The 26,881-nt window shown below is 41.6% G+C and overlaps 2 protein-coding genes across 3 annotated transcripts in view; one reads left to right on the top strand and one right to left on the bottom strand.

Moving 5' to 3' along the window:
- Positions 1–13,816: 13,816 nt before the first annotated feature.
- Positions 13,817–26,881, bottom strand: part of faah (fatty acid amide hydrolase) — a 31,498-nt gene continuing 18,433 nt past the window's right edge. The window contains exons 16-18 of one of the 2 annotated variants that reach the window (XR_013296493.1): positions 23,889–24,000; positions 16,996–17,161; positions 13,817–13,931 (exon numbers count right to left, since the gene is read on the bottom strand). The gene's annotated coding sequence lies outside the window, so the exon portion shown is untranslated. Of the gene's footprint in view, positions 13,932–16,995; positions 17,162–23,875; positions 24,001–26,881 lie in introns of those variants that run through there. The other variant, XM_077585045.1, reaches the window with a different exon arrangement.
- On the top strand, positions 20,533–26,711 carry LOC144063079 (diencephalon/mesencephalon homeobox protein 1-B-like). The gene is made up of 5 exons (XM_077585046.1): positions 20,533–20,700; positions 22,682–22,842; positions 22,942–23,120; positions 24,187–24,607; positions 24,703–26,711. The coding sequence occupies exons 2-5, from the start codon at positions 22,689–22,691 to the stop codon at positions 25,119–25,121; spliced, it is 1,173 nt and encodes a 390-aa protein (XP_077441172.1). The 5' UTR covers positions 20,533–20,700; positions 22,682–22,688; the 3' UTR covers positions 25,122–26,711.

Here is a 26,881-nt window from a genome sequence, read left to right as displayed (position 1 = left end):
ATGAGAAAGGTGCTTACTTAGAGCAGATAAAGAGCAAGATGAGAGGCAGCGGACTTGGATTAGGGAAAGGAGACGAGCCGGGCCAGAAAAGGCACGGAGAGAAGGGTTGGGGGTGAGGTGTGTGCGTGTGGGGGAAGCAGGGTTGGGCGCGTGTTGGTGGAGGACAGCGAGGCCGGGTGCCGGTGTCTGGGCCGCTTGGATATGGGGGGAATATTAATCTGGGTTTAGCGCGAGCAGGACCCCACAAACGGCTCAAGCAAACAGAGCTTAGACGGGGCCAAGCCTCGGAGAAAGTCCTAAATCTTCACATTAGCTCCCCGCGTTTCTTCTGCTCAACCCGTAAGCTCTTTTTCTAAAGGACAGCACAAACAAACCACAAACCCCCCTATCCCACCCTCAACTCACTCATAACCCCCCCCCCCCTCAAACCCACCCCACCCACCTCCTATAGTACCTCTTGCCAGTCGTACACTTCCTCTCTCACACTCTCAAAATCAAGACGGCTTTGAGATTGCAGGAAATGTATAAATCCAGGACCTGAGTGGATAGGCAAAGATTAGAAAGGTGCCCCCCACCCCTTTTTAAAGGGACAGGATGCCCTCCAATTGTGTCGCTTATTCTCCGCTTTGGCCTACTTCTGTGTCAGCAAAGAAAGAGGGAGCAAAGAGAAACACTTTAAAGGACTTGAGCCGCTGTCGCGATAACCTCAGACGCAGAAAAGTAGGAGAAGAAATGTGTGGGTGGATGAAGGGGAAGGGGATGCGTTTGGATTGGTGGGAGCTTCCGGTGTTCTGTCGTCCCGGAGGTGCAGCCTCCAAAAAGTTTTCACTCAGGAGGGTCACTATGAGATTTCCTCTAAAGTCAAATAAATTGAAAGGCAAGTACGGGATAAGTGACAGCAAAACCACATTAGCAATTTTGCCAGCTAAAACAACACATTTGAGTAAGCCTGATTTGCTTAAAAACAAAAACAAAAAAAACTTGACTAGTAGGAACAGCAACTGTGTCGTCAGGGTGTTAGCAAAAGTGTGATATCATTTTCACTTATTAAACTGCCTTTAAAAAGTAGTCCAACGGCTTTTCCCAGCCAATACTGGGCACTAGCATTCACTTGCATTCACTTTGAAAAAAAAAAATATATATATTTTTTTATAGAGCTTTGTTTTTTGGAGTACTGTATTTTTTTTCTGTTTTTCTGAATATTTTTTCCTGTTTTCCAGAATATTTTTTTCTGTTTCACTGAGTATTTTTCTGCTTTAAAAATTATTTTCCCCCTCTTTTTCTGAATATTTTTTTCTGTTTTTCTGAGTAATTTTCCCCTGTTTTATAAAATAATATTTTTTTCTGTTTTTTGAATATTTTTTCTGTTATTTTGAATACCTTACAATACAACATTAATAATACTGTGTGTGTTACTAATTATGGTACATACCTTACCTTAACTGAGCCAGAAGGAACGTTGGAGGTATGCGGGAAAGTGTCCGCTTCCGCTATTAGCAAGTCTGCAACAAGAAATAAATACAGTAGTCAGAAAAACAGTTTTTTTTTTTTTTAAGTGAATGCAATACGATTCCGTAGTTGGGCAGCTAAGTCCCTGGAAAAACGTTGGGTTTGTTTGCGGAAATGATTTTTGTTTTAATTACTGTTTTCGTGTACACAGCAATCATTGTATGATTGTTTTCTGCTACAGAAACACAAAAAAAATATTTAAGTTGTCCTGTGATGAGTGGAAAGGAAAGTGGGTGAGATTGTTGGAGGGAATCCGTAAACCTCATCCCGTCACCCGCAGCTCGGCGGCGGGGAGAGAAGCGGGAGCAAAAGTGCCTTCTCACTGAGTTTCATTAACCTGACCACATGCGCCAAAAGCTGCCGTGTTAGACTTAATCAAAGTGACACCGACACACTCGCCGCAATCTGACGCCTCACCTGGGAAGCCTGCTGGCTCTCAAGTGCACACTTCAACAGCACATGCATGTACACACACACACACACACACACGCAAACACTATCTGGAGAGGTCCAATTAACTGGAAAAAAAAGTCTGTTTGATGTGAAGCAGTTCTTTAGTCAGCCTCGTAGCATTGCCTCAATGTGATTTCAACATCAAATGGCGCCTCCGAGAGTCTAGCGGCCTTATTGGTCACACTTTCAATTTAAATACATACAATGCAGACATTCAATAAAAAAGTTTTTAAAAATGCAAGAATTTGGACAACTCCACTCGCCCCCACCCCCCCCCCCCCCTAAAATACATTGAGAAAAAACATTTGAAAAATGATACCACAACTTGAGAATCACTGGTATACGTATAATGTATTGTTGCTAGCATGTGTGTCTACAATAGCATGATTTTGGTTGTGCTAGGATGATAGAATGACGCGGCCTCGAGTCCCAGGTGAATCCTTCATTGTAGATATGAGGCAAAGCGAGCCCAACAACGCCACCCAGTATATTCTGAGAAGTTAAGAATTAGTGCGCGATTAGCCTAATGCTCCGCAAAGAGGAGAAAGTAGCGCTTTAAATGTGACAGAGAGTAAAAATCCACTTCTGTGGACAAGAATTACTCACGCAAAGGAGCAAAATGGGGGGTTTAGATGTGTACAGTAGGAGGACTGCTCGTGTTTAAGCTCCCTGCAAAGTCTCCCGCCGGCGGCATTATGGCGCCCGTGCACCTGTCAGACAACACAAGACGACGAGCCGACGCGCCTTCATCAAAAGCGGCCTAGCAAATATTAGACAACCTTCAAACATTAGCGACGGCGCGGCCCCCCAATGCCTCCGGAAATTATTTATTTTAATATATTTAAGCGTTTTTTTTTTTGTGTGTGTTTTTTTTTTATATATGCCATTTAATCACGGTTCGATAGTGGAAGAGGTGGTGATCAGGATGTGGAGGGTCAAAGAGGATTTTGGTATATCACAATTTTGTAGCGTATTGATGATCTGTTTGATGGCGATGTGATACTATTAAGAAGCGGATTAAGTCGAAACTGATTCTGAAGGCCGAGGCAGCAAATGCGCGGCCCGTCACTGGCGTCACATGAGGACCCGGGGGTGTTTGCGGTGGAAAAGCACCGAGGTGCTGAGGAACAACCTTCATCTGAGCAGATCAATCTTCCTGTGACACTTCATTTAGGCTGCATTGATGTGGAATTAGGGCCCATTACGGCTATTGGCAGGATCTGACAGTGCTTCCCAGGCGAGGCCTCTGCTGAATAGAGCAGATAAGGCTTTTTTTTTTTTAGCCACGCATTAGAATTTTTTTTTTTTTTCCCATTCAAGCCCGTCATCAGTATTGCTAATCAACTAAAAGAACGCGTAAGGGTTTTCTCCCCCTGCTCCTCTATTCGGTCAACTTTGGCTCAGGGGATCATATCAAAGCCTTTTCAAGGGTAGATTTCAACTCCATTAACTTTCGATATTTTCAATATTAAACTCCAATCCGGATGCACTCTTAGCCATATCATATTACTAACGGACTCTTGGCCTAATCCAAACGGGGGGGGATTTTTATCATTCAAAGTACTTGAACGGTTTTAGTCGCAAAAAAAAAGACAGGTGTGCTGAAGTCACTTTGCCTCTCATTTACAAAAGCAGGAAAGAAAATACAGTAAATGGATAGACCACATTTGGAAACTTACCGGGTACATGGGTGTTCAAAATGGACTCAACAATGTGGCTTGTAGTGAACTAGAAATGAGAAAAATAGAGAAAAAAAATATCATTAATTTCATGCCATTTTAAGAAAAATAATGCTACATTAGGTCTTTCTTTAAAATGTTAGGAAACGTTATACATCAAAAGTACTAGTCCTAATCTGTACTTAGTATTGGTAGACTGAAAAAAGTGGTATCAAACATCCCTAGTGGTAATAGAGGTTAGATTCCATTTTCAAAATCTTTTGCTACTTTTCTAACAAACAGCCAAAAGACAACAAAAAACAATTTCCGTCTCGCGTAAACAGCCGTCCAAGTGCTAACATCCACGTCTTTGTGCTCTTTCCACTAGCACCCAAAGGTGGCCCAGTGTTAGCTTAGAGGTTGGGAGTCAGGTCAGCCTCACCCAACGTCCCCCACCTTGCCCTCCACTGCCTCTAGTGGGTTCACACCGAGGCCCCCCCCCCCCCCCCCCGACGCATCCCTCACTGACCAAGCGGCTGAGAGGCACACAGATACCCCCTTAAGGAGCTTTGCTTTCTGCAGGAAACTTAATCTCCTTTTTAAACGCCATGCCGAGGCTCCTCACAAGCCCCTGAATGGAGCATGGGGGGGAAGATGCGAGGGTGAGGGATGGTTGGGGGGGTGGGGAAGGGGGGTGTTGGGAGCCGGCGGCAGAGTATCTCCGAGCCCACATGGCAGCCCCGGCCCAAATCTGAATATGCGAGGCGATGCTCCCGACGCCAGCGCGGGAATTAAACCTCCGACGGGCCACGCCAAATGCGCCACCTCGTCCTCTGGCCCTCCTGCAGCGCCTCCTCGCATTCAGCCGGCGTGACGGCCTGTGACGGACTGACATGACAACACAGACACCTATTGAAGGGAATTTTATGCTGGCTTTTGAGGAACAAAGATATCTCAATTCACTAGAAAGGAAACATACAGACTGCTTTTTTTCCCCAATACTAGTTAGAGTAGGTTCTATCCAACATTACTGAGATTTTCGCCGCCGCCGGAGATGAGGGGAAAAAAAGGTGCAAGTTAGCCATTGCTCACTTTGTTTAAGTTTCTGTCCACTTGCATTTGGTATCAAGTAGATTTCTGAACTGGAGCGGAACAGTATGACCTTTCCAACAATCACATCACTGAACATTTACTTTAATCAAACAAGACAGATATAATTTATTTAGGCTTATTTGTATTTTTTTTAACATTATGTCGAGCATGATTCTTTGGGGTAGTGCCTAAACAAGCGTATATTTTTGCATCATTGTAGTTACTGAGCCTTTTCAGAAATATTTTTTTCTTATAGTTTTTGCATGCACACACGAACACACAGACTGGACACTTACTTAAAATGTTTCCTTTGAATTCCCTCTGGTTCCAAAAGAGAAAATTAGGACAGGAAATACATAAGAATACAGAGTGATGGTAATTGTCGGAACATGTTAAAATTTTGATACATTTTTTAAATAACAGTCACTTGTAAAAGCGAATTTCCGGATTAAATCTCGATCAAACTTGATTTACACATCTTATCTATCCATGTAGCTATCTAGCTAGCAAACATGCTACCTAGCTAGAATGCTTTCTAGGAAGCTAGCTACGTGCGTAAAGACTTACCAGTAAATTTAAATGTATTTTTATTTTTTTATTTTTTTTATTTATTTGGAAAATCATATTAGTAAATGTACACATACTTTTCTCTACTGCAGCATTTTTTTAAGGGATAAAAAGTGCTGAACCAATTAGCTACTTATCGAGCTACTAGCTTCTAACTAGAAGTTACTGTATACATTAGGAAGCCTAATAAAAGGGGAAACTAGCAATGTCTGCCCATTTTATGTGCTTGTATTTCACAGACAGTTGATATGATACTTGTGAATACATTTTTATAAAGAAATACGATAGCCTGACTGTGTTTTAATAGCTTAGTAAAGATGTACAGACGACAACATTACCTCTGCTCACTCTTCAGTCCGAAGGGCACGAGACTAAAGCATGAACCCTGACGGAAGTGTGTCAAAATCTTTGCCGCGTTTTATTCTGGAGGAGCTGTGACAGATTATCAGGGAAGGAAGGTTGCGGAATCTTCTGTGGGGAGCAGCAGAAGCACTGTGGGCCCCGTGCACCGACATGCTCCTTTAGCAGACTATTCCCCAGAGCAAACACGGCCAAGGCTTTCTGCTGGCCCTCATAAACTCCCTGAAAAGGACTTTAGAGTGCCGGGGAGCGCCAAGAAAACAAGATGTGTGCAAAGCAAACAGGCCTCACAAAGCCAGTGGACATGGTGTCTTTGGTTAACCTAACAGGAGTTACGGTGTTCGCTTGTCGGCGCCTGAATGGAAAGACACATTTTATTGGAGCGGCTGCAACAAATGGAGAACCGCAGCGCTCTATTTCATGCTCAAGTTATACTGTAGTAGAGGAGTAAAGAGGGAAGCTAATATTCATTTGAAAGTGTTTTTTTTTTTTTTTTTTTAAACCTCCTACTTTATATGCTAAATCGTATTGATATTTGGTTTATCCCTTTAAAGGGTGTATTAAACATTTTAACGCCAGGAAATTACAGTGCACTTTTTTTTCTCCTTTCTCAACTTTTTTATTTATTTGTTTATATATTTATTATTATTATTATTATTATTATTATTATTTTATTGTTCATTCGGTAATTTTACCGATTTTACATGTCATCCTCATTGCTCTCTTTTTTTTAATTTTATTTTTTATTTTGTATGTGGGTGAGTATGTGTATGTGCGTATTCATTAGTTCACCTAAAACCTATTAAAAAATCCCATACCGTTCACCTAAACCGAACACTTCCAGCCAGAGTCGTGAGGCCGTCAGGAGACCCGAGGAAGGACCAAAGAAAAGAAAGGAAAGTAAAAACTTTATGAATTTATGTAAGCTCTCACTCATATTTTCTGTTGTTTTATTTTTTTTTTAACTGTCCTGTATCTTTTTCATACAGTACAGGTGGTACCAATGGAAATTAGCCTCTTGGCTATATAGGTGGGTGCATTTACAATTTATTATTGAAATGCTCATTAATGTAAATTGTCCCTCAATAACAAATACATGAACGTTGTTAACCTGCATTTACTTGGTATTGTTATTGGTGATACAGCCATCTATTGATTTGGTATTGATATCGACGTTAGCAATACTGGTCCTGTATTCAATATCAGCAATACTAGCCTTGTATTCAATAGGAGACATTAGAGGACACCACAAACTTGAAGTTTTGTCCGTCCTCACAGTTGCTTGAGAACTCATCCAGAGTATAAGTCCACCTGTAAGAGACTAGAATATCTCTCATTCTCTGAAAGCCCTTTGTTCTTCATAAGCTCCTTCTACGGATGTACGCCGGACCCTAAAAATTTGAACCCCCCCCCCCCCCCCCCTTTACCTCCCAGATTGCTCATCTCTCTTGAATCACCTCTCATTGGACCACTTCTTTAAGGGTCTTTATTAATGCAGTGAAAGAGATAGGGAGTCTTTCAAGACACATTGGCCAAAAGAAAGGGAAGACGATATGGCCTCTTGAAGTGCTTAGTTCTGACTAAATGAGTCTTGACAGTGAGGATGCTCAGCCCAGTATTGTAACCAGTGAAAGCCCCCCCCCCCCCCCCCCCCCCCACCACCAACTCTGATATATCTCACTGCCTTAGATGCTCTGACGCCCCCTCCCCCTGTCCAGCAGCGGCGGCGGTACTATAGCCCGACCACACCATAATCCTCTTAACGCTTTGCCTTATTAACCATTCATCTAAATGACATGAAAGCAACCGGCGCAAAAGTGTGTGAGAAGGAGAGCGAGAGAGGTTGGCGGGTGTTTTTCGGTAAGGGTGGAGGGGCACAAAAAATAAAGAAGCTAATGATACCCCTCAGAATAAAGTGCAAGCCCATTCACCATCCACTTGCTTGGTATTTCCCCCATTTGATCATGTGACAAGTGTATCTAAGTCCGCTCAAATGTGCTTTAGGGCCCATCAAGCAGAGTCAATTTAGCCGAGAGCGGCCGCTAAATTGAATTCCAATTAAGACGGCTGTGCAGATGATGAATACGGCGCTGATCCAACGTGGCTTTTGGCTTTTTCAATTTGGGAAATTGGGCATTGCTTGATCCTGCTTACGCCCCCTCCAACCGCACACAAATACCAGCACCGGAGGAAGCCACTCATTAGGGTCTATTTGTGAATCAAGTTTTTATTTCGCCACATTTGGAAATTAATTTGCAGTCTTTTGATCCAATGTGGTTCCCCCCTCACTGAGTACTGGGAAGACGATTAGGAAATATTGATAGTCCGTTACCACACTTCCTGATACAGTACTGAAGTACTGAGGATCAAACTCAAATCAAGTGCCACTAGGTGCTGCTATTGCTAATGTTGTCTCTCTCCTTCCTAAAAGAGTGATTGAAAATACAGTATAAAAACAATTGGGTCAGAAATAACCCAATTTGAGTAAAAAAATGGACCGATCCACTACTGGGGTCACTTTGACCCAACTGTCTGGGTTGTTTTGCACCAAACACCAAAACATTGGGTCAATCAGTCTGTAAAAAACAAACAACCCAAAAAGTGTGAGAAAATTGGGTCAAATTGACCCAAGAAGTGAATCTGTCCGTTTCTGACCCAATTTCTTTCTTTTTTTTTTTTTTTTACCTGATTGCTTTTATACTGTATTTTCAATCATTGTCAGTCTGTCCAAAGTCAATAAAGGAACCAACACAACTTTTTACCGCAAAAAGTTGGGTCAAATGAATGACCCTAAACAACACCCTTCCATTCCCTACCCCACCCCCACAAAAAAAAAAGGTTGTTTGGAGTTGTTCTGTACAAAACAATCCAAAAAATGTGTTGTTGCTGCAAAACATTTGGTCAGAAATAACCTAAAATTGGATAAAAATACATTTAAAAAAAAAGAAGGAAAAAAAGGACAAACACAACTTTTGGGTTATTTTTTGACTCAATGTGGGATATTAAATTGCAATTGCAATTCAAATTGGTTAAATAAATAACCCCGAAAGTTGGGTCGATCCCTTTTGACCCAATCTGGGTTATTTCTAACCCAATTATTATGAAAAAAAATTTTACCTATTGAATTGCAATTGTAATTTAACAACCCGAATTGAGTCAAAAAGAGACCCAACCCAAATTTTTGCGTTCAATAAATAACTCAAAAAGTTGGGTCGATTCCTTTTTGACCCAATTAGAATTATTTCTGACCCAAAACTGGTTTTAAAGTGCATAGTAAATCAAATGCAAATCACTAAACAACGTCATGGAAAACCATATCTGATGTGACCAAATTGCTTCATACGGAAGAGAAACTCGATCCATCTCATTGCAGTGGTATCCATCAGTATCCATAATACCAACCTCGGTATCAATATCATCCATATTTGGATCAGTCTGCCTACTGCTATATTGCCTCCTGAAGAGTGGGATATTTTGCCTGAGCCCACTTTAAGAAATCTGCATGGATCGCTTCCCCCCCGCCACCCTCACACATAACATCCACACACAGAGTCTCACGCCTCCTCTTAAACACAACCTGGACTGGGTGGCTGCGCCCGGCACCGGGGCGTCTTAAAGGCGTCTTTAATTCAGCCAACTTTGAAGTGGCACTCCGGCAAATGCACTCAATCAATTATAAATGAAATAATCTCCTTATAATATTAGAGATTTTTCCAGTCTAAGAAATAGCGGGAGATTAGGGCGCCCAAATCAGTTTTAGCGGTATCTAAAGTGACAGCAGCAGAATCATTGGAAGGAGCGGCGAGGAACTTAAAATGATTATGTAGATCTGTGTCAAACTGGCGAATGTTTCTGCAAATCCCTCCGCTGGATCGACCGCGACGAGGGAAACAGATTATTCCTGGCCTTATTTAAAGGGTTGCACTTCTTAAGAGGGGGAAACATTCATATATATTTACACTTATATTTACACACACCCCCCTCGCCACGCCGCCATTTTCCTGCCTCAGGGGTCAACGCGTTACACGAGACTCCCTTTTGTGTTCGCTAATTCGACGAACATACGCGCATGTTATGTGTTTTTATGTATAAGATTAAGACACTGGCTGCTTTTCATGCGATGCCTCAGGTACACTTTTGAATTATCAGTTGTATGACTTCAGGGACATTCACATTTATGCTGTGTTTTAGAGATGGTGCAAATGACATGAAGTTTGGACGTTGTTGCTACTTAGTTTCTCTCTATCCTCTTCTATCATTACTCACAGCGCCGGAAATTATGACCCAGCGCACATTTCTATCACGCCGGGGCTCATTCATCTTTGATTACACCTTTCAGATGATATAAATTAGGCCTATCCCACACTGTTAGCTTGATGGATTACAGGGGCCCATAGGAAACGCACTGATCAATATCATGGATTAGCCTCATGAGTTTCCAGGCTATGCGATCACGCTTGTCGGGTTTGTTTGCGCGGCGCTGTTCGCCACTAATAAAGACCTCAGAATGCCGTGTTTTGAACTTTGTAGCATAACATTGCTTAACTTAAATTTTCAGCAGTAAAAAGTTAGTATTTTGCCCAGAATTCATTTTTATTTTGTATTTTCATTTACAATTAATACCTATGAAAACACATTTTTCCACTTGCTGTCGACTGCAGATGACATCACCTGTGCTGAGGAAATTGTTAACGACCGTTCTGTTACCCCCCCCCTTTCGGAAATGTTATTACAACAGCCTCCAACACATCATTTACTACATCGCAACATCCGATCTGGGTTTGCTCAACAAACTGAGCAATGATTGGTCAACAGCAAGTGAAAAAAAAAAACGAGTTTTTAAAGGTATTCATTGTTCATGAAAAATAATGACGTTATCAAATTAATTATAGACAAAATATTATCTTCTTACTGTTGAAAATGGCTCAATGAGTCAAATATCCTTTTAAGTGTGGCCTAGTGAGTGACCTCAGATTGGGTTGGCCACTTAGTCTGTGAGTGAGTGTCTGAGTCATGGTACAGCCCTGGAATTTGCCCAAAATGGCTGCGACAAACCAAAATGGCTGACTAGTGCAAGCCCTGTAATTCGCCTAAAATGGCTGCTTCAAACCAAAATGGCCAACTAATACAAGCCCTGCCCTGGAATTTGCCCAAAATGGCTGCTTCAAACCAAAACGGACGACTTTCTGTTTATTTTCGGGCATGGGTCCCTGAGTCTATTTCGGGCATCTGGAAAAAAAAATAAGTTTTTGAAAATGATTTTGCATTTAGAAATACCTTTTGTTACACTTGTTGCCTAAATCTTATAAATATGAATTCAATTAATATGTAAGTCGGATGAAGGTTGCTGACTGGACGTAATCAAATGAATGAAGGGTGGTTCCTTTGATATAACATAAAAATCTTCACTTTCCTTTCTTTGCTTTGGTCCTTCCTCGGGTCACCTGACGGCCTCACGACTCTGGCTGGAAGTGTTCGGTTTAGGTGAACGGTATGGGATTTTTTAAAATAGGTTTTAGGTGAACTAATGAATATACACTCACACGCACACACACACCCACATACAAAATTTAAAAAATTAAAATTAAAAAAAGAGAGAGAGCAATGATGATGACATGTCAAATCGGTAAAATTACCAAATGAACAATACTGAGCTCTCCAGGAAAAAAAAAAAAAAAGATATAACATAAAAATTATGCTTGAGGACACAAATATAGTGTGTGTGACAGGAAACACACTGAAGCATTTATCAGGCTTAATGAAAACGCTCCCTCCGCACAAAGAAAGGGGCCAAATGAACATGCTTTTAAAAATCAATCTCACCAATTACTGTCCATCTCTGCGTCACGCTTGGCTCAGTATACATTAAAAAAAAAAAATTGGAGGAGGAAAAAAGGGGGCAGATGCTGAGGAGGAGGCGCGATGAAGAGTGACAACTTCATGTTTGGGTAATTATCACCACTCCCACCACGTATGTGAGGGGCCTCTTAACAGCCTCATTGTTGGTTAAACACTTTAGGGCCACCGATTGATGAATGAAAAGGGAACATGGACACACACACCTCTCGTGGGACGGACTGAAAACTGTGTGTGTGTGTGTGTGTGTGTGTGTGTGTGTGCGTGTGCGACCCCCGCCAGCTGGGCAGCCTAAACACAACACACGCACACGGCGGGATTGTGAGCACTATACCACAGGGGGCTGGCTAGCAATACATTATTCATAACCATCTGACGGGACGGGACGGATCTGAGGTACACGCGCACACACAATGTGAAAGCGGCCACTTTATCATATCATTGACGGGTGTGAGTGAGAAGTCCCCATGCGTCCTTTTACTGCACTGTCATCAGCTTCCATGGCACTCCCTTGCGTGTTAGTGCGGCTCATTCATCTCATTCATAGTCATTACCCAAATGGACTAATAATAGCAAGTCTATTATGACCACATGTTTCCCAGTTGCTTATTCTTAGAAGCCAAAGAAAAACCAACACGGCTTTTGATTCTTCGGACAAGGAAGCACATTTTGGTAACGTACATGAGCCCGCGAAATAAGAAATATGAGTTGCTCTTTCTAATTTAATCTGCCTAGTAACTTCAGAATATGTAGTACTATTACAGAAAATCTTGAACAAATGAGATTTCAAATTCGTCCGCACAGAGCCAGCCCACAGAACTCCGACGCCCAAATATGGTCACTTTCATTTTATTCCAAAAATAGATACTATTGGTCTGTCCCCACATTGTCTGGTATGCTTAACTCAAATAGTAACTTAATTGACTTCATATATTACTTTATTATGGTCCACATAATTTCCTCATTTTATCCAATAAAAACTGTCCTTAACTGTAAATTTGGGAAAGGCAGAGACAATAATGGTTAATTGCAGTGTCATCCATGCACTCGTGCACACCTCCCACCACCAGCTCCTGCCAATGCTGTGTATTTTGGGTGGCATTCTCAATTTACAGCTCAGCAGGCAGCTAAGCACCACTCATTAAGAGTAGACAAATAGTGTAAATACACATCTGCAGTTGGGTTTGTGTTGGGTCTGATCTCTCCTCCCTGCCACCACTGTGAGCTGGAGGGATTATTAGCTTACTCATACTAAGGCAGTGTTTCTTCAAATTGCATGTAATAATACTTTTTCATGTTTATTTTTTATACTGTGTAGCCTATAAGTACTATCATATTGGTATGTATATTATTATCAGATTTGGAGTTTAAAAAAGGAAAGAAATGTCCATTTATTTTGAAGAATTACAACAAGCAGATGGCTCACGTTTGGTGGAATGGTCCACATGCAGCAATGCTAAAAAAAAATAATAAAAAAAACAGCAGAACTGAGAATCAACCGCCTATATGGTTTCAAAAAGCTTCACTCGACGCACACATGTTCAAATGGAGCAATGCGCTAGTCGGAGGTTGAGGCTCAAGTAGCTTAGTGTTACGTAACGCCGCACCAGCTAGTTAGCAACTAGCTTCGGCTGGCTATTGCTGTGGCTAAACACGTTGCGTAGTCGCTCCTAAATCAGTAATCATCACCTCTGTGGCAGCGAAAAAGCTACATTCTGTTCTGGAAAGTGTCGTTCTCACAATGGGATGATGAGGAAATATGGAGGAGCCATGCTAATTGCTAAGCTAACCTAATATTGACATGGCTAGCGTAGCACATCTAACACCGTAATTAAGTGCTTGGCTGACCAAATACACTTTTCACTGATGTATGGCTGGGACCGCATTAAAGTGGAGAACTTTGAACCACAAAATAGCAGCCAAATTAATAAGTGTCTGGAATCTGGAGAGCAAATCTACTCGCTAAACAGAACCGGAACCGGAAATGAATTATGGGTATGGTACGCCGTACGTCAGCCAGGAGGAGTGGCCTAGAAGGTTAAAAGTATATAGTGTAAAATATTTATAATATCAGAAATGTTTTTTTGTTTGTTTTAAAAATAGAGTCCTGACTTTTGAATTTTAATTTTAAAGCCTTCACAATAAATGTTCCCAAATTGCATTACAAGAGATCTTCAATTGAGCTTTTCTTCTAGACAACACAATGCTTTCTTGCCATACACATGGTGAAAATAAATAAAAAACACTCTAATGAAGTGATTCATGATTTCTCAAAACTAAAATATACCTGCCAGGTACCGTTTGGCCATGCAGCAGCACCTTTGGTTTTGTGTCAGATGATTTTTCCATACGGGCCGCGACCAGTGGCACAGTGGCTTAACGCTGGATGCGGCTCTTCTCCGGAGGTCAGCCAAATCCTTTCTGAGAAGGCTTTTTCTAGAACATGGCCAAAAACCAGATTATAAAGCAACAATAAAAACAATCCCTTATGCTCATTTCACAAAACAACACCGTAGAGTAATAAAGCTTACAAAAGAAGCCCTCAGCGTGCATATATGAATGCTAACTTAAATATATCAACAGCCATTACTGCGATGAAGGCCTTAAAGAGAAGACTATGCTTAAGCTGCACAGATGAGCCTCAATTCTCTAAATGTCGGAATCCACATGACCCGCAGATGCTTTAGCGCAGATTTGACAACAAAAGACAGATGTCGAGAGGTACCTCGCACCATCACACCGCCCGTCCGTTTGAATGGCGTAAAGACTCGGAAGCTGTTTCTAAGTGCTCCCAAATCAGATAAAAACAGAGGAAGAAAACCCAACTTCTCCGTGTAAGAGCGCGCCGCTTTGTGCGGCTCATGTGGACCAGAGAGGATTACTCCTGGATGGGAGCCTGGCTTTGGGAGGACTATGAAGACGGGAATATGGACTTTATAGGATCACCGGAGTCAAATGGTGGATGGGAGCCTTTGTGTGCGCCGCGCACGTTGCTCTTAGAGGGCAATACTCCATTTCCACACAAATTCACCATGTGTGGCAGTGGCTGGCCAACAGGGGGCGCTATAGGGTGCTGCCCCGCCACTCACCAATTACGTTCAGTTAAATGAAATCAAAATACAGTAAACCTCATTTTTTGTTTTGTAACTTTTTTATAGTGAGTGTAATTCCACTACCAGCCATGAGATGGCAGCATAGTTTTAGACAGTGTAAATTTGAAAGAAGAAGGAAAAAGGAAGTAATTATTTTATGCCTTTAGAACGTGACATCTGTAGGTTCACTTTCTAAAGTAAATCTTTGGGTATGATTTGATGTATATTGTGAGATGATAAGTCAAAAATGGCCCCACTAGTCTAAACGCGGCATTTTGACTAATATTGCATTTGTTGAATATAAAATTAAGCAGCAAAATACACCCATTTTTATCCATCTCAGAGGCGGCCATTTTCCACTTGCTTTCAAATTAAAGTGGCATCACAGTTGCTACAACCAATCACAGTTCAGCTTGCGAATGTCACATGACCAAACTCAGAAAACAGGTGATAGTAGGTAAGATAGTAATGAGAAAATAAACACAGCATAAAAAAATAATAAATACAAGTTTGAATACACATTTTTGGCGTATTTCTGTCATTTTGTTTCAAGCTTTTGTTTCATCTTTGCAAATATGGTTATTAGTTAGCTCTGGAGTATCCACACTTGCTGAAAATAAGAAAAAAATATACATAAATAACAAAAATGAAATTATGAAAAATATTTTAATAGTAATAGTCTTTGGTTTATTTCTTTTTCTTTCTTTCTTTTTTCTTAGCTTCTAGTTTATCATTGAAACAGCAGATGGCCAATAAATGAATTCGGTCTTAAGACACAGAGGAGGTGTTTTTATGCTTTTAAAGAAGTATAATTTTATCCATCCACCCGTTTAAGACAAATAAATAAATAATCATATATAAAGAATTGTATTTATTGGTTATTATTTTTAGGTTGTGTGTGCTCTCTAAAGTTACGTTCGATTTTTCCAAATGCATACATGGAATATTATAAAATATATTTTGTAAATACATTGCATACCACTGCAATCCATTTGAAATCATCCCAATAAAAGTGATGCATGGACTCCATTCGGGGGTTCCCCTCTAGTCTGACTCTGCTGTAGGTTTGGGAGCCCCCTTCCCCTGGGTGACAGTTAATTACTCCCAGATAAATCCATGGGCAATTTCTCCAGTAGCACCGTCAGCCCCCCGCACTTCCCCACTAGACCATTTCCTCCTTTTTGCTCCTTCTAAGCTCATGTAATGAATCACTAATCACTCATTCCCTCATGAGCATCCCCAGCCTGTTATCTCTTAATTACCCCCTTGCAGGGGGTAACAGGGCACCGTGCTAGGGGGCGGGGGTGGGAAGACGACAAATTGCATTCCAGCAAAGTCCATTTGTGGCCAAGATGTATATTAAATTTTAAAATCCAGAAGTTTTAAGTCCCGTGAGGACAGCGGACCGTATGTAGTGGCAGCTAGTAAATTATCATCGTCACCTGAGAGCCTCGGAGCGATGCGAGTTTATGGACTTGGAGAAGCAGAACAAAGCGACCTGTTCTCCATGTCAGCACGACTCCTCGGGAGCCAAATAGTCCTCAGGTGGTGCATTTAGAAAATGGAGTGCCGAAGTCGGTCATTTTCCCAACGCGACGCTTGGGATTGCGAGGGCCGAGACACAAATTGGAATTGGCAGTGAAACAGGGTCACGAGGATTTGTCCGTCATACGTGCCGCGAGATGGCGCGCGTTGATGCACGCGGGAGGTCCGACTCAAACAAAGGCAGACGCGTCCGCAAGCTGGTAGAAGCAGACTTAGGGTTTGTCGCTGCCATTCAGCGTCTTTTGGGGGAATTCCCACACATGGAATCGGCTCAATTCTTCCTGACCCAGGATCTTTTTTAGGAAGAGCGACATTCCCATACTTTGCCCCGCGAGCCAAAGTTCAAGATCTCATAGTTTACATCATCAGCGCAGACCCAAAACCACGTCCAAATCTGACAGGTGCCCCCTCACAAGTCCTCTTACGGTTCTGGAATTTAATCTGGCTAATTTCAACATATCCCGCCGAGGATCTTAAAAGCTCAATTTGAGAATAAAGAGAGACCCTGAATGGCCTTTTTTGGAATCCCGGTGTCCGTTTTGTGTCAATCCTTTTAGTGAAAGCCTGTCAAAAATGGTTAGCTTCTCCAGAGAAACTACTTCTTCGCATCTTAGCTCCCGCTCTTGCCCTGTGTCTGCACAATTTCTTTCTCTCCTCTTGTTTCTCTCCTTTTGTTTAGATAAAGCGAGGGATTAGGAAAGATTTCCCCCCGTAAAGTAGTGGTTTGATGGGCTTTTATCCCACCATGTTGCTAAAGCTGTGTAGACCCTGGATTAGGGCCCGACAATAGGAACCCTTGTGCTGGGCTGCAGCCCGAGGGGCACAAGCAAGGCGCGGCTCTGTGAAAGAGGGAGGAAACAAACCTGCCAACCTCGATATGTCAACGTCTGTGAGAGGGAGCGTTCGGGAGCGCGGCCTCGGGTTGCCTCCGCAGGATCGTGCGGGAAGCTTCTGGTCACCTTCACAGAAGTGGACAAGGTCTTTACAGGATGTTCTGCTTTGGTTCTTACGCATCGGCATGTCCGCCACCTGTCCAGAAACAGAAAGACTTCATCCGTTAGACATCCTGGGGACTTTTGTGCAATTCAATTAATCACTAGTTTAAACATAATGAAGCTCATCTTTACTACCTTTAAAAACAAATCATTTGATTTTGACAAAAATTCCTGTATACTTGAAAACTCTCCGTAGCTTCCATGGGCAACCCAGGCTAAACAATATTTTATATTCTTTTCCTTGATTGACTTTTAAGTGTGGGGTGACTGGGGTCTCTCACATTTCCAAAATCAATTAAGATACAAAAACTCTGCATGCGTGTACCTAGCTTTACGGTAGCTGAGCTCATCTTTTGTCTCTCTCTTAAAAGTTGGGTCAAAAATAACCCAATAATAGATATGTTTTGTGGATTATTCATTTGGCCCAAAAAGTTGGGTCGAATAGACCTAAGTTGCAGTCGGCCCCATCGTTGGGTTATTTCTGACCCAAAACTAAAAACATTTGGGTCAAACGAATAACCCAATGATGGGCCAAAAAGGGACTGATCTATTGGGTCAATTGGAAACAACTTTCTGGGTTGTTTTACCCCAAAAAATGACCCAAATTTTGGGGTTGTTTTATACAAAATGTTGGGTCAAAAGAATAACCCAATGATAGCCCAAAAAGGGACTGATCCACTATTGGGTCAATTGGACCCAACTTTCTGGATTGTTTTACAAAAAATGACCCACATTTTGGGGTTGTTTTATACAAAATATTGGGTCAAAAGAATAACCCAATGATAGCCCAAAAAGGGACTGATCCACCATTGGGTCAATTGGACCCAACTTTTTGGGTTGTTTTATACAAAAGGATCCACATTTTTGGGTTGTTTTATACAAAATGACCCAAATTCTTCTGTTGTTTTCAAAATGACTTTTTTTTATGCAAAACAATCCAGAAAATTTGCTCAAATTAATCCAAGTGGAGAATCGGCCCATTTTTGACCCATAAGTAGGTGGGTGTTTTTTTACCCAGCTGTTTTTTTTTTTTGAGTGCAGTTGTCAGCTGGCATCCAGCAGCAAGGGAGGCCTTGGCGACATTATCGTTTGCTGCAAACTTTCTGCAGGAGCAGAAGGTCGCTCCGTGACAACACGCTGCGTGCGGGACACACGCGAGGCCAGCGAGTGAGTTTCAGGGCTAATTGCAAGTCAGACGATCGCTAATGGCAGCTCGCTTTGTTACTCCAGTCACAGGAGTCCCTTGGAAGCGCTCCATCCCGAGCCATACATCAAAATGATTAATTTCCGCTAAATGGGCGCGCGCGCGCGGGCTAACCTTGACGGCGAGCACGCGCAGGCCACGCCGGCTAATATATTCATGAAGTTGAAGAAAGCTTAATGATACAAGTTAATGGGCTCTGAAGGCTGAAGGCGTCAACTTTCTCCGCGACTTGACGCACAAGGCTGTACAGTGGCCACTGGAGGAGCGAGAATGACAAACACGCCGGCGTTATGAAAACCTGATTAAAAAGCGAACGAGGTTCATAAATCGCCTCGGCTGAGCCGCCTCGAGTCCTGATGCAGGGATAAAGTTTGCAGGCGGGAAGAGGATGATGGAGAGGAAAGGCGATGAGTTCGATCTGGAGAGGAGCTTAAAAGTGGGGGCTGAATGCGCACAGAACAATGAGAGCGCCCGGGAAATCCACGGAAATCTCAGATGAATTCGAGGTTTAGGAAAGTTAGCAGCTTGAAGGTGAGGACAATGAACGGCCGCGTTTGCAAAAGGAGAGCCAAAAGTTCCACCGCAGCAGCAGAAGACAGCAAAATGTTTGCCGTTTGAAAGCCGATGAGCTGAAACTTTGAATAAATCAATCAGAAGAGAACGGATTGCTTGACTTGTTTTTCTTAGTACAAAAGTGTGTGTGCGAGAAACATTTGAACATTTACAGTCCCCCATTGCATTAGTTGTAGCTTACAGTAGCCTCCATTTGGTATTCACATAATTTTTGCGTAATACAATGCATGTATTTTTTTTGTCTCACTATTTTCTTACTTTTAATGCACCCTATTCGTCTCTTTATAAGAAAAAAAACGCCTGCTAATAAAAATCAATTATGTCAAATCTGGAAATGACACAATTAATCAAATAGTGTTAAGATTTTTAGTCCATCTCGGATATTAACGTGGTTCTTTCTTTCTTTCTTTCTTTATGTAATAACGTTCACCTGTCACTCTAAAATACACGTGTGTTCCAGTGACGTTAAAATATTTGAGGTGATTTCTTGTTTTAATTGCTTCCTAAACTGTTTGTCCACAGTGGCTTTTATTGGCTCATAAAATTCATCCGATTGTCCTTTTCTATAGGCCAAAAGTCAGTGCATGGCATGCAGCTTTGTGGCCTAGGAGAATACAAATCTAAATTATGTAAAACAAATATGATCAGATTTTTTTTTAATTGATAAAATAAATAGGTCTGCACTGATAACCATCTGTTGCATGGTTTAAAAAAAAGGCAATGGTTGCTTTTCTTTCCCACGCTGCATGTCTGCAAATGTGTGCAAACATCGTTTAGCATCTCGTAGCACCCACCCCGTCACCCCCCACTTTTTTTTTTGTCTCTCACTCATGCACTCCACAAAATATTCAAGCTTTACTTACATTAAAAGGCTACTTCGTCTCCTTCTTTTGGCTGCCCTTAATTCCCAAAAACCTAAACGCTTTTTTCCTCACGGAGAAGAAATCCTTTGAGGGAAAAACCTTGAAGAGGAGCGGGGCATTATTGTTTTAATCCTCTTACCAGCAGTCATTTGAAGACATTTTTTTTAGGATAGGGTGTGAGTGAGATGGCGTCGTGTCTACAAAATCCCGAGCCCCCCCTCAAATAAATCCCTCGGGGGCCCAACCGGGAGATGCTTGAGGTTGCATGCAGCTCGGATGACTTTCCGGTAAACGGGCCCGAACGAACCAGAAAACAAAAACATTAATTATGCACCCTAAATACAAATGTAAACATATATATATGACTGTAATTTAATTTATTGTATAAAATAATACCTGTAATAATAAATGCAAAAGACGCGATCGTTCGTCGAGAGAGGTTGGCATGAAAGTGCGGATGCTAACGTTTACGATGTACACATGTACTTATTTAAATAAAAATACAAATAGCTATAATATTAACAAATAACACTTATTTAAGAATTCATGTTTTTAACAATACTGTAATTATGTAAAATAGCCTACATTAAAATTAAGCGTGTGTGGCAGGAAAGTACCGACATGAAACTTAAGGGGGCGGGGCTACCAGTTGAGGGAAAACGACGTGATTGGCCAACACCGTGTCGACGTCACTCCACCCACTGCGTTTTTAAAAGGGCCAAGCGATGGACGCCACAAGCATCCGCTCCACTCTTCAAGAACCGACTGGGATGTTTTCAGGATACGCACAAAGTCACATGGAAAACATTGAAATTAGATTTTAAAGCAAAAAAATGAAAATATGAGGATTTTTGGCGAGACGATTTAGGAGGAGAATAATCGAGGATAGAGAGTGGAGATATTTCACTTTTAAAGAGCACGACGAGGAAAGAGGTAAGGGTAACATTGAAAATCATGTTTTATTTTATTTATGTATTTTAATGACAATGACTCGTTTTAATTTTGTGCCGCTTGTTTTTGTTAAAATAAGAAAATATTTCTTAAAATTCACATAACTGTTTCTTAAATAATAATAATAATAAACTATAATCCTTACTAGAGAACAGACCTCCACCAAGGCTGAATTGTTTATAAAAGATGGGGGGAGAGACCAGCCTTGCATTGTTTTCTTAATCCATCATAATGACTGAAATGGTAAAAGCAAAACATATATACATTGCTGAATCAGCACTTATGTCCAGATTTTTGCCACCAGATTTTAGTTTTAAGATCAATGGTTGGAAAATGAATGCTGGTCCATTAAACAGGGTTGCCAAATCTACTTTTTGCACATCACTTTAAATGTTAGTTTTCTGTCACATTTCTATTTGGATACCTTGCGTGCACGTGCTTGTATAATGTTTACTTCGCAGTTTATGTTCACTTCGCGGCTTGATTCACAAATATAAATGTTTTTTGTATTTTTGTTTTTTTTACCCTCTCATGTTTTCAATACAACTTCCACGCCTGGAGGCAAATTGTAACTCATATATCCACAGCAATTAGCATAATGAGAGTTAAATCACAGCCCGGAGCCAAGTGTCCTGAAAGACGACAGAAAAAGAAGAAGAGCATTATGTGGATTTTTATTCTCTTCTTGAATGCATTTGAAAACGGTGCAGATTACAGGAATACTGCCTCGGGTTGATGGAGGCAAAAATAATGCCAGAACATGTTATTTTAGAAGAAGATTTGATCAGACACGCACACTTGCATGCTGGTCGACCTTTCATGTGTCAGCCAGATGATAAATTAATAGCCCGGTACAGTTCAAACCTATTTGCACCCACATTAATATAGACAGGCGTCCACGGGGGCCCCACGCAAATGTGTCAATCAGCCTGCAGGCGTTTCACGGAAGACTCCAGAGAGAGAGAAAGAAAGAAAAAAAACACGGTTAAACTGTCCTAAAGCAAAGAAAAATATTTTTGGGGGCCGGGCATTAATAATAAATAAAAGCCATAATCAGCTTGATAAAGAACAATATGTAAGAACATATAGCCTATTTAAAGATACAAATATCAAACAAAAAACATAAAAGATATATATATATAAATCACTATGCTGTTGTTCAAACTGGCCATTATTTCCAATACAAAGTATATTATTGTGACATGTAATATTGCATAGTTAGTTTACGATGACAAGTATCATCATCATCAAGACATTTATTTTATAACTTAATTATACCGGTTAGATTATAAAAAAAACTCAATCATTTAGGCTAATTGCAACATTTTCCGTGAGGGTGGAATTTTGAGGAAATTCTTCTTTTCTTCTTTTTTTTTAACATGAAATATAATGATATGTCAATCCCCTTTTTAATGATTTATATCAATCATAATGTAACAAAGTTTTTTCGTCGTATAGCCTAAACAGTGTTATTTTATTTACGTATTTGTCCACGACATACAAACACACTTTAAAAAATAATAATATAAACTATAATAATAACGACATTAAGTATATGAGAAATTTTACTTTAAATGCAACCTTTTCTGGATATTTATAATTCACTGACGCTAATTTTAAACCACAAGCACGCGCGCACGCACACACACACACACACGCGTTGTCCTTCCACCTGTTGCCATTTAAATGGTCTAAGACCAAATTCAACGATAAAAATAACAATAGTTCATTAAAGTCGACTTTTATATTTTTCAATTGTACTGATACTAGTTGGATGTTTTTTTACATACCACCTAGAGCACGTGGAAAATGATTGTTTATAAATATGTGTCTGTCTGTTTATTTATCCTTCCACTCGATGTAAAAAAAAAAAAATAAAATAAAATAAAATATGCACTTTAGCTCAATAAAGTTGTAAACACTGCAATTAGCTGCCTGACACTAACTCCGTTACTTTCTCCAGGTCGGTCATGCAGCACTACGGGGTAAACGGCTACTCCCTGCACGCCATGAACTCCCTCAGCGCCATGTATAACCTCCACCAGCAGGCGGCGCAGCAGGCCCAGCACGCCCCCGACTACCGGCCCTCGGTGCATGCCCTAACGCTGGCCGAAAGATTGGCTGGTAAGTATCAGCCACCGGTCACGGGGCGTCGCCGTCGACCACCCTGAATTAAACGTGCCGCGTGGCTTGTGTTTCCTCTCAACGGCTGCACGTTTCAAGACATCATCCTGGAGGCCCGCTACGGCTCCCAGCACCGAAAGCAGCGACGCAGCAGGACGGCCTTCACCGCTCAGCAGCTGGAGGCTCTGGAGAAGACCTTCCAGAAGACGCACTACCCGGATGTAGTCATGAGGGAACGTCTGGCCATGTGCACTAACTTGCCCGAGGCCCGAGTGCAGGTAAAAAATAACAAAAATAAAACGCCCACGCCATCTTTAAGCTCTTTTTGGCTGCCACACTCAAACTTTTTGTTTTGTTTGTGCTTTGATGTGACTCAAGTAGCAGTGGTACAAACAGACCAAAAGGCTTTACACCGTTGAACGAAGCTCTCACTTGCAATTTATACACAAAAGAAAGGGAATATAATATATTTAAAATAAAAAACAACAGTCTGTTTAGCTTAATGCTAACAAAAATGCTAAACTTCATTGATGGGCTAGCATCCAGCATCCGTACAGGCGTGACTTGTGGGGAACACAATTGTTTAGTTAGGCTGACAGCTTCTCCCCCGCTTATTTTTAAGTGTGGAATCCCAAACTGATCTAAGTTTTACTCTTATCACGTCCAGTTTTTGAACTATAATAACCAGTTTTCTTTAAAAATAATAATAATTCCGTACTGTGTTGTTCTATAAAACGTCATATTGACATACAGTGTGAAATGTGAAAGACTTGCATGACTGCAATGTTAATTTAACACTGTTATGTTTTTACAAAGGATATGGCTACTACCTCTTTTCCTACTACGTAGCTTTCTGTTATCAGATATTTATAGTACTGAGCTGCACACACCTCTCTCTGCAGATGAGTCCAATTGTAATCAGCTCTTCTTACTACTGACTGCAATTTTGGAATCAGCATGCCAGTTTTTTTAGTTTTAATCAGCATAAAAATCTAACTCAGTTTTTTTTTTTAAATTGTTCCCCAGTGAAATATAAGAATACTCACAGGTATATTTTCTTTATCCTCTGTGAAGAAAGACTCATTACTGCTGCGATGACATCCTCTGTGTCTCCATGTGTCTTTATTATACTGCCCCCAAGTGGTCAAGTCATGCACACTAGAAGGAACAGCAAAAAAAAAAAAAATGTTTAAGAGAATCGGACATTTTTTCTCTGTTGTAAAGTTGAACAAATCCTAAAGGACAAAATATTGTAAAACAGCCAACATTTCTGTCTATAATTCATATCTTTATTGTTATAAGTATAAGAGACCAAAATTGTGACCAAAAACTGCACGATTTCAGGTGTGGTTCAAGAACCGGCGGGCCAAGTTCCGCAAGAAGCAGCGCAGCCTTCAGAAGGAGCAACTCCAGAAGCAGAAGGAGGCGTCAGGAGCCGCCGAGGCCTCCGCCGAGGACACCAAGGCCGAGCCGACGCCCCCCACCGAAACCCACGCTACCCCTCCTCCTCCCTCCTCCGCCTCATCCTGCCACTCCGAATCAGACAGGCTGGCGGCGGCGGTAAGGTCTCACGAGCCCAGCGAAACCATCGTGGAGGTGAACGTCACCTCCCCCGAGCCGTCGGACGGCGAGTCGGCGGCAGAGGACAACGCGGACGCGGAGGAGGACAGGGCGAGGGGGAGGAACAAGGAGGAGGCGCAAGGGCATGGGGAGACGCAGCCCGGTGGCAGCTCGCCGTCCTACAAGCAACTCAGCCCGACATCAGGTATGATTCCATCTATGTGGGATATTTTGTTGCGGTCTGATGAGACCAAGCTTGAACTTGTTGGCCCTAATTCCAAAACTCTTGCTGTCCTTCAGACTCGCCCCTGAGCTCACCCGCCCTGCCGTCCTCCAGCAGCGTGCCGAGCGGCCCGGCCCAGAGCAACTCGTACGCGTCGTCGCCTCTCAGCCTCTTCCGGCTGCAGGAGCAGTTCCGGCAACACATGGCGGCCACCAACAACCTGGTGCACTACCCGTCCTTCGACATGAGCGCGCCGTCCTCGCTGCCCTACTTGGGCATGAACGTCAATATGCCGTCCCCGCTGGGCTCGCTGCCCTGCCAGTCTTACTACCAGACGCTGTCGCAGGCCCAGCAGGTGTGGAACAGCCCGCTGCTGCCGGGGGCCTCGGGCGGCCTTCCGGGAAGCCTCAATAGCAAGACCACCAGCATCGAGAACCTGCGGCTGAGAGCCAAGCAGCATGCGGCCTCGCTGGGATTGGACACGCTTCCTAACTGAAGGCGCGCCGGCGCCAAGCGCGCTCGCCCTCCGTGTTCGCCCTTCGATCCGGGCCCGGGGACTTTGGCTCGACTTGCGATCTCCTCATTCTTGCTCTCGCCGCGCACAAAAACTTCACACGGCCTTCAGAGGCCGCCTCGGTTTGAACTTTTCAACTGGCTTTGTTCTTTTTAAAGGTCTCCGTCATGAGCATGTGTCTGCCGGGAGGACATAAAGAGAACTTTAAAAAAAAAAAAGAAAAGATGAATCCACTGGACTGCAGTACAGTGAAGTCCAGCGAGTCGCGGGGGGATTGATGCAAAAATGCTTGTAATTGTCTGTAGATGCCACAAGAGGGTGCCAAAGCCAATGAAACTCAACTCCATTGTACATGGCACCAATATGATCGGAATAGGTGAGTTTTTCTCAGCAAAAAAACACCCTAGGCAAATTTGCGAAAGCCGAACCACAAATAAGAGGCGGTTGACTGTACGTGTATTCTGCGCATACAGAATGAAATATTCTTATAAGCCAGAACCATGCATGCAAATCTTGGACTGGATTGTTGCCATTGAATTAGCTTTCATCATAAAAACATGTTAGAAATATTTATACAAATTGGTCACTATAATGCAAAGTAATTCACATGTTTGTTTACATAAAAAAAAAAAAAAAAAGCTTTAGCTTAAAAAAATGCTTGACATAATTCAAAAATGGCTTTAGGGTAAATATTAAGGAACTCATTTTTTGCTCAAGGGATCCTCCAATTGATGTGAAGTGAAAATTTTATTTTAATAGTCTAATCTAGGGGTAGGGAACCCTGGTCCTCGAGAGCCGCTGTTAACATATCACAAACCATGCTTCCAACAACATTTCAAAAGATTCTAATTAACCTTAAAAATTTTGCTTCCAAATGATTTTTTTTTTTAGAAAAAATGCACCGGAAGTACGCATGCACGTACGGCAAAGACTCTCCGCAACTATAGGCTAATCGTAGTTCCCGAACAAAAAAAGATCGCCTGTCACTCGAGATGTTCCACTTAAATGTTTCTCTTGGACAAACTGTACTATTTTCCTATTTCGGCACATCTTTGGCGCCATCTTGTGGCATTTCCTATAGAGCACAAAAAACACGAATAAGTGAGTTTTTCATTTAAAAAAAAAAGTTTTTTTAAAAATTACAATGCCTTGTTTTTAATTCAAATATAAATTATTATATTCACATTTGTTTTATCGCTAAAGAAGTCAAGCAATGAATGTATGTGCTAAAGCAAAAAAAACAACAAAAAAAAACATCCGTGTTGTAGCCTAATCCTAAACCTTGAAATAAATATTGTCTGATCATTTGAGCAAACTGTAAACAGAAAATGAACGTGAGCATCCATGTAAGCGCAATGTGCCAGGTGTCTTGGCGGCTCCACCAAAATTATACACCATAAAAACTACACAAACGCTGTCAAAATTCTACAACTTGTCGCTTTAAAAACAAACAATGGCGGAATTAAAGCGGGCTAAGTTTATGTATATTATCTCTGTAGATTTAAGATGTGTATATCTTTCAATTGAGTAATTTATCTGTGAACTGTAAGGAAATAAATCAAGCCTGACAGATGAAAAGGTTTGCCTCTTACTCTTTGTTTGCAAATCCATTATCTGTTTGACTTCAATTCCTTAAAAAAAAAAAAAAAAGTTTTATGATTTCAGCAGTTTTTTGTATAATTTTTATTTATTATTTTTAAATATCATTAGTAAATATTTGCTCCGCCACACACACGAACCAC

Source organism: Vanacampus margaritifer, chromosome 13, assembly GCF_051991255.1.
Source record: "Vanacampus margaritifer isolate UIUO_Vmar chromosome 13, RoL_Vmar_1.0, whole genome shotgun sequence".
Lineage (NCBI taxonomy): Eukaryota > Metazoa > Chordata > Actinopteri > Syngnathiformes > Syngnathidae > Vanacampus > Vanacampus margaritifer.
Note: the sequence above shows the minus strand (reverse complement) of the source record. Positions and strands in the feature narration are given on the sequence as shown.

Excerpts from the sequence above, each read along its gene's own strand:
- LOC144063079 (XM_077585046.1), top strand. The coding sequence starts at position 22,689 with ATGCAGCACTACGGGGTAAACGGCTACTCCCTGCACGCCATGAACTCC. Across the intron at positions 22,843-22,941 it reads GCTGGCCGAAAGATTGGCTG|ACATCATCCTGGAGGCCCGC; the intron begins GTAAGTATCAGC and ends GCACGTTTCAAG. Across the intron at positions 23,121-24,186 it reads TGCCCGAGGCCCGAGTGCAG|GTGTGGTTCAAGAACCGGCG; the intron begins GTAAAAAATAAC and ends GCACGATTTCAG.